This window comes from Mobula birostris, chromosome 6 (assembly GCF_030028105.1).
Source record: "Mobula birostris isolate sMobBir1 chromosome 6, sMobBir1.hap1, whole genome shotgun sequence".
Lineage (NCBI taxonomy): Eukaryota > Metazoa > Chordata > Chondrichthyes > Myliobatiformes > Myliobatidae > Mobula > Mobula birostris.
In genome coordinates, this window is record NC_092375.1 from 114,103,504 (window position 1) to 114,117,449 (window position 13,946).

At 45.3% G+C, this 13,946-nt stretch overlaps 1 protein-coding gene across 10 annotated transcripts in view; it reads left to right on the forward strand.

Annotated features, from left to right (window-relative positions):
* spega (striated muscle enriched protein kinase a) overlaps nucleotides 1-13,946 on the forward strand; it is a 392,740-nt gene that overhangs the window by 312,805 nt on the left and 65,989 nt on the right. For all 10 annotated transcript variants that reach the window (XM_072261057.1, XM_072261052.1, XM_072261055.1 and 7 more), the window contains 6 exons: nucleotides 680-757; nucleotides 2,144-2,316; nucleotides 3,612-3,638; nucleotides 5,294-5,446; nucleotides 11,640-11,682; nucleotides 13,733-13,807. In XM_072261057.1, coding sequence (XP_072117158.1) covers nucleotides 680-757; nucleotides 2,144-2,316; nucleotides 3,612-3,638; nucleotides 5,294-5,446; nucleotides 11,640-11,682; nucleotides 13,733-13,807 — 549 coding nt within the window. The remainder of the gene's footprint in view (nucleotides 1-679; nucleotides 758-2,143; nucleotides 2,317-3,611; nucleotides 3,639-5,293; nucleotides 5,447-11,639; nucleotides 11,683-13,732; nucleotides 13,808-13,946) is intronic.

A 13,946-nucleotide genomic window follows, 5' to 3' on the forward strand; every position in this document is an offset into this window, starting at 1 on the left:
AAAGAAAGATGAAGAGCTCCAAAGGAGGGAATGGTTAGATTGATCGTGGAGCTGGTCAACACAATGCCGTAGACTGATGAGTCTGTAGTGTGCTGTACTGATCTGTGTACTCGGTGGTGTGTTTTTTTGGGAGGAACCATTCTCTGTTGGGATGAGACTGGTGATAATGACTACTCAGCAGGTCACACTCACCAAGTTTGTAGGACATCCCTTGACTTCATTCAATTCAGTGTCTTCTGGGTCGTTTCACAGAGGTTTAAGTCAACCCCATTGCTGTTGACCTGGGTTTCATAGAGGCTGGGCTGGGTAAAGATAACAGATTATATCCCTCTGTTAGGCAGCCGGGTTTTAATTTCCAGAGCTATTCAGATATTCAAAAGTCCTTATGAACGGTCTTGGCCCAAAACATCAACTGTTTATTCCCCTCGGTAGATGCTGTCTGACCCGCTGAGTACCTCCAGCACTTTGTATGTGTTTCATATTTAGAATGAAGTTCAAATTCTCAACTTCCCAGGATGGGATTTGAACCGAGCTTGGAGGCACCCCATCTTGCACTTGGTCCAAGGAAACCCTGATAGATGGATAACTAGGGACTGGTGTGCTGGGTGCTGGGTGGGGGGGGGGGTTCTGAGTGAGGGGTGGGGTTGACTGCAGCACTGACCAATGTCTCTTTGACCAGGTGAGGTTCTACATACAACAAATACTGGAGGGAATCAGATACCTGCACCAGAACAACATCCTTCACCTGGACATCAAGGTAAGCCCCCACCACCACTTTCTCTGTCCTGAAAGCAGGCACCTTCCGAGCACGTGTATTGGGGCTCTGCTAACTCTCATTTGTACTGTACAGGGTTGAGAAGCAGCCTCCCCATTCGTACAGACTGTTGGAGAATTTATAATTATGTCACTTCAACCCCCTTCAATCCCCCACACTCACCTCCCTTCTGTCTCTCTCCTCCCCCCTTATATCCCTATCCATTTCCCTCCCCTTCCCCCTCCCTCAAATCCCCCCCCCTCACCTTCAACCCCTCCCAACCTCTCAGGGCACTTCATCACATAGATGTGAGAGCCACTGGGCATTAGTCATTGATATAGCTCTCCCTGCTCTTCTTGGACACTGGTATGATTGTCACCCTTTTGAACCTCCGACTACAGCAGTGAGAGATTGAAGATGTCCTTGAGCAGTTGATTAGCACAGGTTTTCAGAGCCCCACCAGGTACACCATCAGGGCTTGATGCCTTGCAAGAGTTCACTATCTTGAAAGATGTTCTAACATCGGCCTCTGACACAGAGATCACGGGGTCACCAGAGGCTCCAGGGATTTGTACAGCTATAGTTTTATTCTCCCTTTCAAAGTGTGCATAAAGGCATTGAGCTCATCTGGGAGTGAGGCATCACAGCCTCCGTACCAACTGGTGATGCTTTCGTCTCACTGCTACCATCAGGAAGAAGGTACAGGAGCCTCAGGGCCCACACCACCAAGTTCAGGAACATTTATTATCCCTCAACCATCAGGCTCTTGAACCCAGAGGGAATAACTTTACCCAATTTCACTTGCCCCATCACTGAACTGTTCCCACAGCCTATGGACTCACTTTCAAAGGCTCTTAATCTCATGTTCTCGATATTTATTGCTTATATTTTTTATTATTACTATTTTTTGAATTTGCACAGTTTGTTGTCTTTTGCACACTTGGTTGTTTGTCCATCCTGTTGGGTGCGGTCTTTCATTGATTCTATTGTGTTTTTTGGATTTACTGTGTATGCCCACAAGAATTAATCTCCGGGTTGTATATGGTGAATTATATGTATTTTGATAATAAATTTACTTTGAACTTTGAGGGAACCTGTCAGAATACTCGATAAGGTACAGCTGTAAAAATTTGTAAGACTCTTTGGTGACAAACTCTTCAACTCCTCAACTCCTCAAACTCCTAATGAAGTGGAGCCGCTAATGTGACTTCTTCCGTCTGCCCTTGCAGGATTACCTTTCCACTTTACACATCGAGCAGTTTTAACCACTCCAGTGTGTGAGAGAGCAGGGTAGTGGGATGAATTCCAGGAATTAGGAATGGTTAACGGGTCTCATGGTCCATTCAGTGTGTGTAATCCATCTCCTCCCTTTCTGTCATCTGCTAACAGCCTGATAACATCCTCATGGCCGACCTGGCCAGTGAGAACATCCGGATCTGTGACTTCGGGAACGCTCGGGAGTTCACTCCGGACACGCCACAGTACTGCCTGTTCGGGACACCCGAGTATGTCTCGCCAGAGATAGTGAATCAGACTCCCGTCTCACGGGGCACTGACATCTGGTATGAAACATTGTTATTGTGTGTGTGTGTGTCTATACATGTGATATGTGTGTGATGTGTGTGTCTATGCATGTGATATGTATTTGTGCATGTGTATGTGTGTCTGTATATGAAGTTTGTGTGTCTATGTATGTGATATGTCTTTGTGTGATATGTGTCTGTGTGTGATAAGTGCATGTGTGTCTACGTGCTTGTGCATACCTATATGTGTATGTCTGCATGTCTGAGTTTTGTTTGTGTGTGTCTAAGACTCTGTGGTTCTGTGAGTGTGTACGTGTTTGGGTCTGTGTGTGTCTGACACTGTGTACATTTCTGTGTGTTTTATTTGAGGCGCTGTCTGTGTGTGTTGACACTGTGTGAGTGTGTGTGCATTTTTGTATGCGTCTGTGTGTGATTCTGTGTATGTATGTATCTGTAAAACTCAGTAATTACAGCAGCCTAACTAATCCACAGCTCCAGAACAATTATGAGGTTACCTATGTGCACCCAAGGGTGACATATCGATCAGTAATCTGTGGAGGGCTCTCATTTTCTTTTTCACATCTTCAATGTCACCGGAGTGGGAAGACAGGCAGCAGCTCAGGTTAACGCTTCTCCTGACCCACTGCACCTCAATGCTACTGCACTCGCACAGTGCAGTTGGGGTGGGATCCTCTGAATCCCTTTGTTCGAGGGATTGAGTTCAAGGGCTGCAAGGTAACATATCATCTCTGTAAAAGCCTAGTTAGACCACACTTGGAGTGTTGTGTCCTGTTCCGGTTGCCTCATCATAGGAAGGATGTGGTCATTTCGGAGAGATTTACTAGGATGCTGCCCGGATTAGAGAGCATGGCTGATGAGGATAGGTCATGCAAGCTAGGAATGAAGGATGAGAGGTGGTTTGATAGAGGTGTACAAGATGATAAGAAGCATAGATTGAGTGGACAACCAGATACTTTTTCCCAGGGGAGAAATGACTAATACAAGGAGGCATAATTTTAAGATGTTTGGAGGAAAGAATAGGGAGGATGTCAGAAGTAGGATTTGTTTGCACAGAGAGTGGTGGGTGTGTGGAACGCCTTGCCAGGTCTGGTGGTAGGGGCAGATATATTAGGGAGAATTAAGAGACTTTTAGATAGGCACATGAGTGATAAGAAAATGGAGGGCTATGTGGAAGTGAAGGCTTAGAGTAGGTTAATAGTTTGGCACAACATCAGGGTCAAGGAGCCTTACTATGCGGAACTGTTCTCTGTTCTCTGAATATCATTCCCTCTGTCAGAAAATGCTGCTCACTGTTTGTCTAATTCCATCCACAGGCCCATGGGAGTCATCGCCTACATTGGGTAAGTGGTACCCTCTTTCTCACAGTTACATTACCTCAACTTTCCGTAAGATATAGGAGTAGCATTAGGTGATCCAGCTCATCAGCTCTGTTCCACTATTCAATCAAGGCCAATTTTTTTTTTCAAACCCATTCAGATTCAAATTTAAACAACAGGAATTCTGCAGATGCTGGAAATTCAAATTTAACTATTTATCACAAGTTTGTTGATACATACAGTGAAATGCATCATTTACATAAACAACCAACACATCCTAAGGATGAGCTGTGGGCAAGACCCATCCTTATGGAATATGAGTTCAAATCTATCATGACCACTTAGATTAGTTTGTTATTATCACAGTACCAAGGTATAGTGACGAGTTTGCCTTGCATACGCCCATACGGATTAATTCATTACGATAGTGTATTGGGGTAGTACAAGGTAAAACAATAACAGAGTGTCTCACAGTGTAACAGGTGCAGAGAAAGGGCAGTGCAGGAAGACAGTAAGTGCGCGGCCACAACAAAGTAGATTGTGAGATCAATATTTTGTCTTATCATACTATTCAGTAGTCTTATAGCATTAGTGAAAATAAAATGCAATCATACAGTGCAAGAGGTGGTCTGTAGTGTTCCGTTGCCAACATATGGTTAAGATATACGAGTTGGTTCTCAAATTGAACTGTTGAAGGGATGTAGCTGTTCTTGAACCTGATGATGTGGGACTTCAGGCTTCTGTACCTCCTATCTGATGGTAGCTGCAAGAAGAGGGCATGGCCCTGATAGCAGAGATTCCCAATGATAAACGCCACCTCCTTCAGGCAGTGCCTCCTGTAGATGCTATCAACAGTGAGGAAGCCTGTGCCCATAATGGACCAAGCTGTGTCCACTACTCTCTGTAGCCTTTTGCTGCAATGTGTTGGAATTTCTTTACCATACGTGATGCAAACAGTCAGGATACTTTCAATAGTGCACCTGTAGATATTTGTCAGAATCCTTAATGACATGCCAAATCTCTCTAATTTTCTACAAAAGTAGAGACTTTCTTTGTGAATCAGATCAAAATCAGATTATTATCACTGACATACCCTCAGTGGCAACGTTATTAGGTACGCCTGTACCCCTGCTCATTAATGCACATATCTAATCAGACAGTCATGTGGCAGCAACTCAACAACCATACAGACATGGTCAAGAGTTTCAGATGGGGAAAAAATGTGATTGAAGTGACTTTGACCATGGAGTAATTGTTGATGCCAGACAGGGTGGCTTGAGTATCTCAGAAACTGCTGATCTCCTGGGATTTTCACACACAGCAATCTCTAGAGTTTATAGAGAATCCAAAAAAACATCCAGTGAGTTGCAGTTCTATGGGTGAAAACATCTTGTTCACGAGAGAGGCCAGAGGAGAATGGCCAGACTGGTTCAAGCTAACAGGAAGGCAACAGTAACACAAATAACCACACGTTACAACAGTGATGCACAGAGGAGCGTCTCTGAACGCACAACACATTGAAGCTTTGAAGTGGATGGGCTACAGCAGCAGAAAACCACTCCAGGTTCACCAGGTGTATGTAATAAAGTGGCCACTGAGCATATGTAGTGAAAAATGTTGTTGAATTTGGGGAATTGGTAATTTGCTGAACTGACCATGGGGCATGTGTGCCTCTGCAGGTTGACAGGGATCTCGCCATTCGCTGGAGAGAACGACAGGTCCACCTTGTTGAACGTGAAGAACTACGATGTGGCCTTCGAGGAGAAGATGTTCACGGACCTGAGCCGGGAGTCAAAGGACTTCGTCACCAGGCTACTGGTGGAGGACAGGCAGTGAGTGTAGGAGTGCTGACCGTGGGTGCCATAGTGACAGGGAGCTGAAAACACCCTCCCTCTTACATTATCGCTCCTTCTACTGCAACCTGAGCCTCTGTTCTTTACTTTATTTAGAGATACAGCACAGTTGCAGGCACTTCTGGCCTAATGAGCTCACACCACCCTATACACCCAAGTGACCAATTAACCTACTAACCCATACGTCTTTAGAATGTGGGAGGAATCTTTAGCACCCGGAGCAAACCCACACAGTCACAGAGGAAGTGTAGAAACTCTTTACAAACATCGGCAGGAATTGAACCTGGGTTACTGGCGGTGCAATGGTGTTACACTAACTGCTTCACTACTGTGCTGCTGCAAACAAGACTGTTCTCAAGTCTTGTTACCCCGATGCTGTGCTGCTCACCCCCAACCCTATTTCCGCTGGTCCTCCCAATCCCTATCTTGAAAGGTAAAGCATTTGATAAAGTTCCCCATGGTAGACTTATCCAGAATGTCAGGTAGCGTGGGATCCAAGGAAACGGCTGTGTAGATACAGAACTGCCTTGCCCAGAGAACGTAGAGAATGTTAGTAGATGGACTATATTTTGCCTGGAGGCCGAGGACTAGTCATGTTCCACAGGGATCTATTCTGGGACCCCTGCTCTTTGTGATTTTTATAAATAACTTGGATGAGGAAGTGAAAGGGTTGGGTTAGTAAGTTTGCAGATAACATTAAAGTTATAGATTGTCATACATTACAACAGCACATTGAAAATGTAGAATTGAGCTGAGAAGTGGCAGGTGGATTTCAATCTAGAGAAGTATGAAGCGATTTATTTTGGAAGGTCGAACTTGAAGGCAGGGTACAGAGTTAATGGCAGGATTCTTAGCAGTTTGGAGGGATTTTGGGGTCCAGGTCCATAGATCCCTCAACATTGCTGCGCAAGTTGATAGGGTGGTTAAGAAGATGTATGGTGTGTTGGCTTTCATTAGTCATGGGATGGAATTCAAGAGCCAAGAGGTAATGTTGCAACTCTATAAAACCTCAGTTAGACCAAACTTAGAATATTGTGTTCATTGTCCTGATGAAGGGTCTCGGCCTGAAGCGTCGACTGCACCTCTTCCTACAGATGCTGCTTGGCCTGCTGCGTTCACCAGCAACTTTGATGTGTGTTGCTTGAATTTCCAGCATCTGCAGAATTCCCATTATATTGTGTTCATTTCTGGTCGCCTCAGAAGGAAGGGTGGGTTAGCTTTAGAGAGGGTGCAGAGGAGAGTTGTAGGATGCTGACTGGATGAGAGAGCATGTCTTATGAGGACAGGTTGAGTGAGCTTGGGCTTTCCTCTTTAGAGTGAAGAAGGAGGAGAGTTGACTTGATAGAAGTGTACAAGATAAGGGACATAGACGAGTGGATAGCCAGACATCTTTTTCCAGTGCAGATGTGACAGAGCACATTGAACATAAGAACATAAGAAATAAGAGCAGGAGTAGGCCATCCGGCCCATCGAGCCTGTCCCACCATTCAATAAGACCATGGCTGATCTGTCCGTAAACTCAACTCCATCTACCTGCCTTTTCCCCATAACCCTTAATTCCCTTTCTATGTAAAAACCTGTCTAACTGTTTCTTAAATATATTTAGTGAGGAAACCTCAACTGCTTCCCTGGGCAGAGAATTCCACAGATTCACCACTCTCGAAAAACAGTTTCTCCTCATCTCCGTCCTAAATCTTCTCCCCCGAACCCTGAGGTAATGTCCCTTAGTTCCAGTCTCATCCACCATTGGAAACAACTTTCCTACTTCTATCTTATCTATCCCTTTCAAAATTTTGTACATTTCTATAAGATCCCTTCTCATTCTTCTGAACTCCAAGGAGTATAGTCCCAGGCGACTCAATCTCTCCTCATAGGTTAACCCCTTCATCCTGGAATCAACCTGGTGAACCTCCTCTGCACTGCCTCCAAAGCCAGTATATCCTTCCTCAAGTATAGAGACCAGAACTGCCCACAGTACTGCCAGGTGAAGTACCCCGTATAGCTGCAGCATGACCTCCCAGCTCTTGAATTCAATCCCTCTAGCAATGAAGGCCAACGTTCCGTTTGCCTTCTTAATAACCTGTTGTACCTACAAGCCAACTTTTTGCGATTCATGAACAAGCACTCCTAAGTCCCTCTGCACAACAGCATACTGCAATCTTTCACCATTTAAATAATAATCTGCCCTTCTATTATTCCTTCCTAAGTGGATGATCTCGCATTTATCAATGTTGTATTCCATCGATCAGACCTTGGCCCACTCACTTAACCTATCTATATCCCTCTGCAGACTCTCCACATGTTCTGTACAATTTGCTTTTCCACTCAGTTTAGTGTCATCAGCAAAGTTTGCTAAGCTACACTCAGTCCCCTCTTCCAAATCATCAATGCAAATGGTAAACAGCTGTGGGCCCAGCACTGACCCCTGCGGCACCCCACTCACCACAGACTGCCAACTGGAGAAACACCCATTTGTACCAACTCTCTGCCTTCTATTGGTTAACCAATCCACTACCCATGCCAATACACTTCCTTCGACTCCATGCATCAGTATCTTACTTATAAGTCTCTTGTGCGGCACCTTATTGGACGCCTTCTGGAAATCCAAGTATACGACATCCACCTGTTCCCCTCTATCCACTGCGCTCATTATGTCCTCAAAGAACTCTAGTAAGTTTTCCAAATAGGACCTGCCCTTACTGAATCCATGCTGTGTCTGTCTAATGGAGCCACTCCTTTCTAAATGCTTTGCTATTTCTTCCTTAATGACAGCTTCAAGCATTTTCCCGACTACGGACATTAAGCTAACTGGCCTATAGTTGCCCGTCTTTTGCCACATCCTTTTTTAAAATGTGGCGTGACACGAAGGTAGAACAATGGGTGTGGTGTATATGGATTTTAGTAAGGCATTTGATAAAGCTCCCCATGGCAGGCTCTTCCAGAAATTCAGAAGACATGGCATCCAGGGAAACTTACAACATGGATTCAGAATTGGCTTGTCCATAGAGTCATTTCAGATTCAGTTTAATTTATTTATTACATGTACAACAAAACATCCAGTGAAAAGCATCGTGACGGCCAACACGATATAAGGATGTGCTGGGGGCAGCTGTAAGTGCCATCACACATTCTGGCAACAACATAACATGTTCACAGTGTTGGCATCACTATATGTCTACTATAAGCCTACAGACTCTCACAGCTACCTGGACTATTCCTCTTCTCACCCTGCCTCTTGCAAAAATGCCACCCACTTCTCGCAATTCCTCCATCTCTGCCGCATCTGTTCTCAGGATGAGGCTTTTCATTCCAGGACGAGGGAGATGTCCTCATTTTTTTAAAGAAAGGGGCTTCCCTTCCTCCACCATCAACTCTGCTCTCAAATGCATCTCTCCCATTTCACGCACATCTGCTCTCACCCCATCCTCCCGCCACCCCACTAGGAATAGGGTTCCCCTTGTCCTCACCTACCATCCCACCAGCCTCCGGGTCCAACATATTATTCTCCGTAACTTCTGCCACCTCCAACGGGACCCCACCACTAAGCACATCTTTCCCTCCCCCATGCTTTCCGCAGGAATGGCTCCCTACGCGACTCCCTTGTCCATTCGTCCCCCCCATCCCTTCCCACCAATCTCCCTCCCGGCAGTTATCCATGTAAGCGGAACAAGTGCTACACATGCCCTTACACTTCCTCCCTCAGCACCATTCAGGGCCCCAGACAGTCCTTCCAAGTGAGGCAATACTTCACCTGTGAGTCGGCTGGAGTGATATACTGTGTCCGGTGCTCCTGATGCGGCCTTCTACATATTGGCAAGACCCAACACAGGCTGGGAGACCATTTCGCTGAACAGCTACGCTTTGTCCGCCAGAGAAAGCAGGATCTCCCAGTGGTCACACATTTTAATTCCACATCCCATTCCCATTCTGAGATGTCTATCCACGACCTCCTCTACTGTAAAGATGAAGCCACACTCAGGTTGGAGGAACAACACCTTATATTCCGTCTGGGTTGCCTCCAATCTGATGGCATGAACATTGACTTCTCAAACTTCCGCTAATGCCCCACCTCCCCCTCGTACCCCATCCGTTATTTATTTTTTATTATTATATTTTTTTCTCTCTCTCCTTTTTCTCCCTCTGTCCCTCTCACTATACCCCTTGCCCATCCCCTGGGATTCCCCCCTCCCCCTTTCTTTCTCCCTAAGCCTCCCATCCCATGATCCTCTCATATCCCTTTTGCCAATCACCTGTCCAGCTCTTGGCTCCATCCCTCCCCCTCCTGTCTTCTCCTATCATTTTGGATCTCCCCCTCCCCCTCCCACTTTCAAATCTCTTACTAGCTCTTCTTTCAGTTAGTCCTGATGAAGGGTCTCGGCCCAAACGTTGACTGTACCTCTTCCTATAGATGCTGCCTGGCCTGCTGCATTCACCAGCAATTTTTATGTGTGTTGCATGTTCACAGTGTTAATGGGAAGTGTTATTCCATTTGTTCAGGAAAGGAAGAAGGAATAGCACTGGGAATTTTATATCAATGGTAAGAAAATTATTGGAGAGGGTCCTTAGAGCCAGGATTTTTGAGTAGTTGGAGAAGCATACTGTAAACAGGGATAGTCAACATGGTGTGAGGGGCAGGTCATACCTCGCGAGCCTGATTGAATTCTTTAAGGATGTGACAAATCGCATTGCTAAAGGTAGAGCAGTGGATGTGCTGAATATGGATTTTAGTATGGGGTTCCCCATTGCAGAATGTCAGGAGGCATGGGATCCAGGGACCCTCAGCTGCATTAATTCAGAATTGGTTTGTCCACAGAAGGAAGAGGGTGGTAGTAGATGGAGCATTTTCTGCATGGAAATTGGTGACTAGTAGTGTTCTGTAGGGATCTGTACTATGCACTGTTTCCTCTAAGCTGCATGGTTGCATAGTAACTGCAGTGCTACTGCACACATAGCCTTTGCTGTGCAGCTGGAATTTTCTTTTATATAATGTTAATATAATTTTGAAATTATGCTAATTGTGAAATAATCCATAATTTTTCCAAATAATAAACATACTACAACCTTTACTTTGAAACATTTTAGAGCTTCAATATATTTACATTGTCAATGTTTTAACTTGCAACACTGTTAAAAATTGTAGCAATAAACACAGAATAGAAGTCAGTAGCTCATTGTTACTAAACACCAAAGCTATCTAGTCAAAACGATAGAAGAAACTTTGGTTCTGGTACCCGTGCTCTTTGTGATTATTATAAATAACTTGAATAACTTGGATGAGGAAGTGGATGGATGGGTTAGTAAGTTTGTAGATGAAACAGTTAGTGGAGTTGTGGATAGTGTGGAGGGTTGTGGCAGGTTGCACTGGGACATTGACAGGCAGATGGAGTTCAAACCAGAAAAGTGTGAAGTGCCACTGTGAAAGGTCAAACTTGAAGACAGAATACAGGGTTAATGGCAGGAATCTTATTAGCGTGGAGAAATAGAGGTATTTGGGGCCAAATCCATAGATCCCTCAAAGTTGCCTTGCAAGTTCATAGGGCAGTAAAGAAGGTATAAGGTTGGCCTTCTTGAGATGGGGGATTGAGTTCAAGAGCCACAAGGTAATGTTGCAACTCTATAGAACTTCAGTTAGACCACACTTGGATTATTGTGACACTGCCCCCATTATTACCCCCCCCCCACAGTATGACCCTCCCTCAGAACCGCCCCTCCCACAGAGTGACCCTCCCACAGTGTTACCCTCCCTCAGTATCACCCCTCCCACAGTGTGATGCTCTCTCAGAACTGCCCCTCCCACTGTGTGATTCTCCCTCAGTACTGGTAACAGTGTTGCTAAGCTGTAGTGATTAGGGTTGTGCCTGGTTGGTTCAGGAAGCAAATGGTTGAAGGGAGGTAACTATTCTTGAACCTGGTGGTGTGAGACTTCAGGCTTCTGTACCTCCTGCCTGATGATAGCTGAGAGAAGGCGTTGCCTGGATGGTGGGGAGCTTCGAAGATGGCGACACCTCCTGTTGATACCACCAATGATTGCAAGGATGTGCCCATGATGTATTGGGCAGAACCCACTACTCTCTGCAGCTTGGATCAGAAAAATGGGGATGAGGTCCCTGGGTCTTGTCTCTCTCACCCTGTGTCTGGGTACACTCTCACTCTGTCCTGTGCTTATTTGCAGCCGGCCGTCTGTAGAGGACTGCCTCCAGCACGCATGGTTTTCGGTGAGTATCCTTGCCGAAGGTACCTTACCTTTTCTCAGAGCCCTGTCTCTGCAGCAGTGATACTGAGCTCCCCCCTCCCACACGCCGACTGACAACTGTAAAACTCTCCCATTGTATGGGTGAGGGGTAGACTCTGGGGGTGGGGACTTGATGGGAATGTGGCAAAACACAGGGAAGCACACTCAGGTTGGAGGAACAACACCTTATATTCCATCTGGGTAGTCTCCAACCTGATAGCATGAGCATTGATTTTTCAGACTTATGGTAATTAATCCCCCTCTTCACCATTCTGATTCACATTTCCCTCTCTCACCTCATCTCCTTACCTGCCCATCACCTCCCTCTGGTGCTCCTTCCCCTTCCCTTTCTTCCATGGTTCTGCCCTCTCCTATCAGATTCTCCCTTCTCCAGCCCTTTATCTCTTTCACCAGTCGACTTCCCAGCTCTTTACTTCATCCCTCCCCCTCTCCTGGTTTCACCTATCACCTACTACCTTGTATTTCTTTCTTCACTCCCTCCACCTTCTTACTCTGTCTTCTCATCTTTTTTTCCAGTCCTGATGACGGGTCTTGGCCCGAAACATCAACTGTACTCTTTTCCATGGATGCTGCCTGGCCTGCTGAGTTCCTCCAGCATTTTGTGTGTGTTGCTTGGATTTTCAGCAGCTGCAGATTTTCTCTTGTTTGTGGTACAGGGAAACATTGTTGGAAATGCAGGCTGGAATAGACTTGATGGGCCAAATGTCCTCTTCCTACCTCTTAAGGACACAAAGATATATGCAGTAGTATCACAAACAAGAGAAAATCTGCAGATGCAGGAAATCCAAGGAACACACACAAAATGCTGGAGGAACTCAGCAGGCCGGGCAGCATCTATGGAAAAGAGTACAGTCGACGTTTCTGGCCGAGACCCTTCATCAGTCCTGCAAAAAAACAACTGGCAATAATATTCATGTTGAGTTTTTGTCATGTGTACAAATACAGTGAGGTATTGGTACAATGAAAAAGTTCAACAGCAATATCACAGACTCATTGATACGGACAACACATACAATATAAATTATACAAGACCGTGAAGGAGTAAAACATTAATGGTCAGTTCTGGTCACACCATCACAGGAAGGAAGAGGAGGCTTCTCACAGGGTGCAGAGGAAGTTTATCAGCATGCTACCTGGATTAGATGGCACGTGCTACAACGAGAGGCTGGACAAACTTGGGTTGTTTTCTCTGGAGCGGCAGAGGCTGAGGAGAGATCTGATAGAGGTTTATAAGATTATGAGAGGCACAGATAGAGTGGACAGCCAGCACTACAGCACAGAGGCAGGACCCTCCTGCTGAACTGTTACTCTACCTAGTCCCATCCACCTGCACCCGGACCATAGCCGTTCATACTGTTGTGTATTTAATATTTCAATTCCATCTGAGTAATCTGGTGTGTGTGTATATATATACACACACACATGCATACACACACATATATACACATATACACACACACACACACACACACACACACACACACACACAAAGAACACTTAACCGATATATATAGTTTGATTAAGCATTCCTGTTTGTTTAAATAATTAATTACAGGCTATATGTAAATATGCGTTAATTGCATACATCATCACACTACCACATGATATGTGCGTGCCTCACTTGAAAGTAAACTCAAAGCTTTGCCTGCATTTCGGACTCCCATGTTGTTCCTTTAATTGGTTTAATATTTTGAAGTTAGAAAACATAACATATACCCCTAACATCCATCCAAGCTTCTCTTAAAAGTTGCAATGGAACCCACATGCACCACTTCCACTGGCAGTTTGTTCCACACTCGCACCACCCTCTTATTATTTCACCTTTACCCTTGACCCATGACTTCTAGTTCTCATCTCACACAACCTCAGTGGAAAAAAACTTGCTTGCATTTGCCCTATCTACACCCCTCATAATTTTGTATACCTCTACCAAATCTCCCATCATTCTCCCATGCTCCAGGAAATATTCCACCTTTCCCTATGACTCAGGTCCATCTTCTTCTGTTTTCCAGAGTACCTGCATGGTGAGTGGGAATGTGATCAGCACAGACAATCTGAAGGCGCTGGTGTCCCGAAGGAAGTGGCAGGTGAGCTGTGTGTGGAAGCCTAGTAGACCCTGTCTCAGTACCTTGGCGGTTAAGATCGCTGCTCCTTCATGTACCTCAAGAAGGTATTCAGAGGACAAAAAGAGGGCATCAACCAGCTTTGACTGAAAATTGAGACAAA